General features: G+C 30.6%; 1 protein-coding gene across 1 annotated transcript; it reads right to left on the bottom strand.

Annotated features, from left to right (window-relative positions):
- Window positions 1-345: 345 nt before the first annotated feature.
- On the bottom strand, window positions 346-1,006 carry Tsp_05556 (hypothetical protein; the record flags this gene model as incomplete). Its single annotated transcript, XM_003371857.1, has 2 exons — window positions 959-1,006; window positions 346-420 (listed from the first exon to the last, which is right to left on the bottom strand). Coding segments are annotated over exons 1-2 (123 nt in total), but the record flags the coding sequence as incomplete, so codon positions are not given.
- Window positions 1,007-1,201: the final 195 nt, after the last annotated feature.

Below are 1,201 nucleotides of genomic sequence, written 5' to 3'. Positions count from 1 at the left end.
CCTACAATCATTTGAAATGAGTTTCTAGAGCAACTAATGCTCGCTAGGGAAATTTACATAAAGTTCATTTCTACTGATTAACAAGTATGAAACGTATTTCATTTCGTTGAACAAATATTATGCAGGCCACGCATAAGCTCAAAAGCAAACAAATTGAAATGCAAATTCAAATTGAAACTGCACCACGCCTTTGTTTGAAAAGATAAGATTCTTCTACATCTAATAATACACCTTACTCAGTAGTTAAAGCAGAAATAGTTCGAGCAAACATCACTGTCGATGCTTCTGTTAGTCAACAAAGTGAATTTAACTGGTGCACTGCTAATATGAAGTTAATTTTGAAACGGCCCAATTTGCATAAAAGACAGACACTGCGCACGTAGCGTTAAACACCGGCTTACGTAAGTTGGATGTGCTACTCTAATATGAATTATAACATTATGTCAACAAAAAATAAACAATAATTGAGCACACTTGTTGCGCTATATGCCAAGCATAATTAGCTATATGAAAATATTGTTTTATCTAATGCCTTCATAGTGCAAAATTTAGGAAAAAAAATATAATGTGATGAAAAAATTAAATTGAAAACGATTTCTGCGTGAAAACGGTATTTTTCTGTCCTGCAAATAGATAACACTATACGCTTAGTGATATTCGACCTGCTAAGTTGAGAATGAAATTGAATGCCATAAGCAAGTGTAAATTGAAAATTTTATCTTCTTCTCCAATTAAATCTAGATGATTACCTGAAATAGCAAATTGAAATATGGATTTGTTCAAAACCTTCAATGTTCAACTATATGTAATTGAGAATTCTGCTCTAAAAGTATTCCAAGTTTTAAACATCTTCAAATTGAAAAGTGCTTAAATACTTAAATATATTTGCATTCATAGCAAAACATCAGGAAAATAAGTTTCAGTATTAAATTTTCACCTGAATGTAGCATCATCTTACCTTGTTCACTTTGGTTACGCATCGCCACCGTTCATCGAACAGCACCATAATGAAATATAACTAACATGTGTATTGCTTAAGTAACCTTCTAATCATTAATTTGGCAATTTAAATAATATATCTTACTGGAATCTTCAATTATTAATTATCTTTCTGTGGATTTATTTTTGAGTACATTTAACTTAGTACTTAAAAGTTTTTACCTTTCCTCATTTTATCTTTTTTATTTCAATTTTGGCGTTT

The sequence above is a fragment of the Trichinella spiralis genome (assembly GCF_000181795.1).
Source record: "Trichinella spiralis strain ISS 195 chromosome Unknown Scfld9, whole genome shotgun sequence".
In the NCBI taxonomy this organism is placed as follows: Eukaryota; Metazoa; Nematoda; class Enoplea; order Trichinellida; family Trichinellidae; genus Trichinella; species Trichinella spiralis.
The sequence above is the reverse complement of the archived record's forward strand: the minus strand, read 5'-3'. Positions and strand labels throughout refer to the sequence as shown.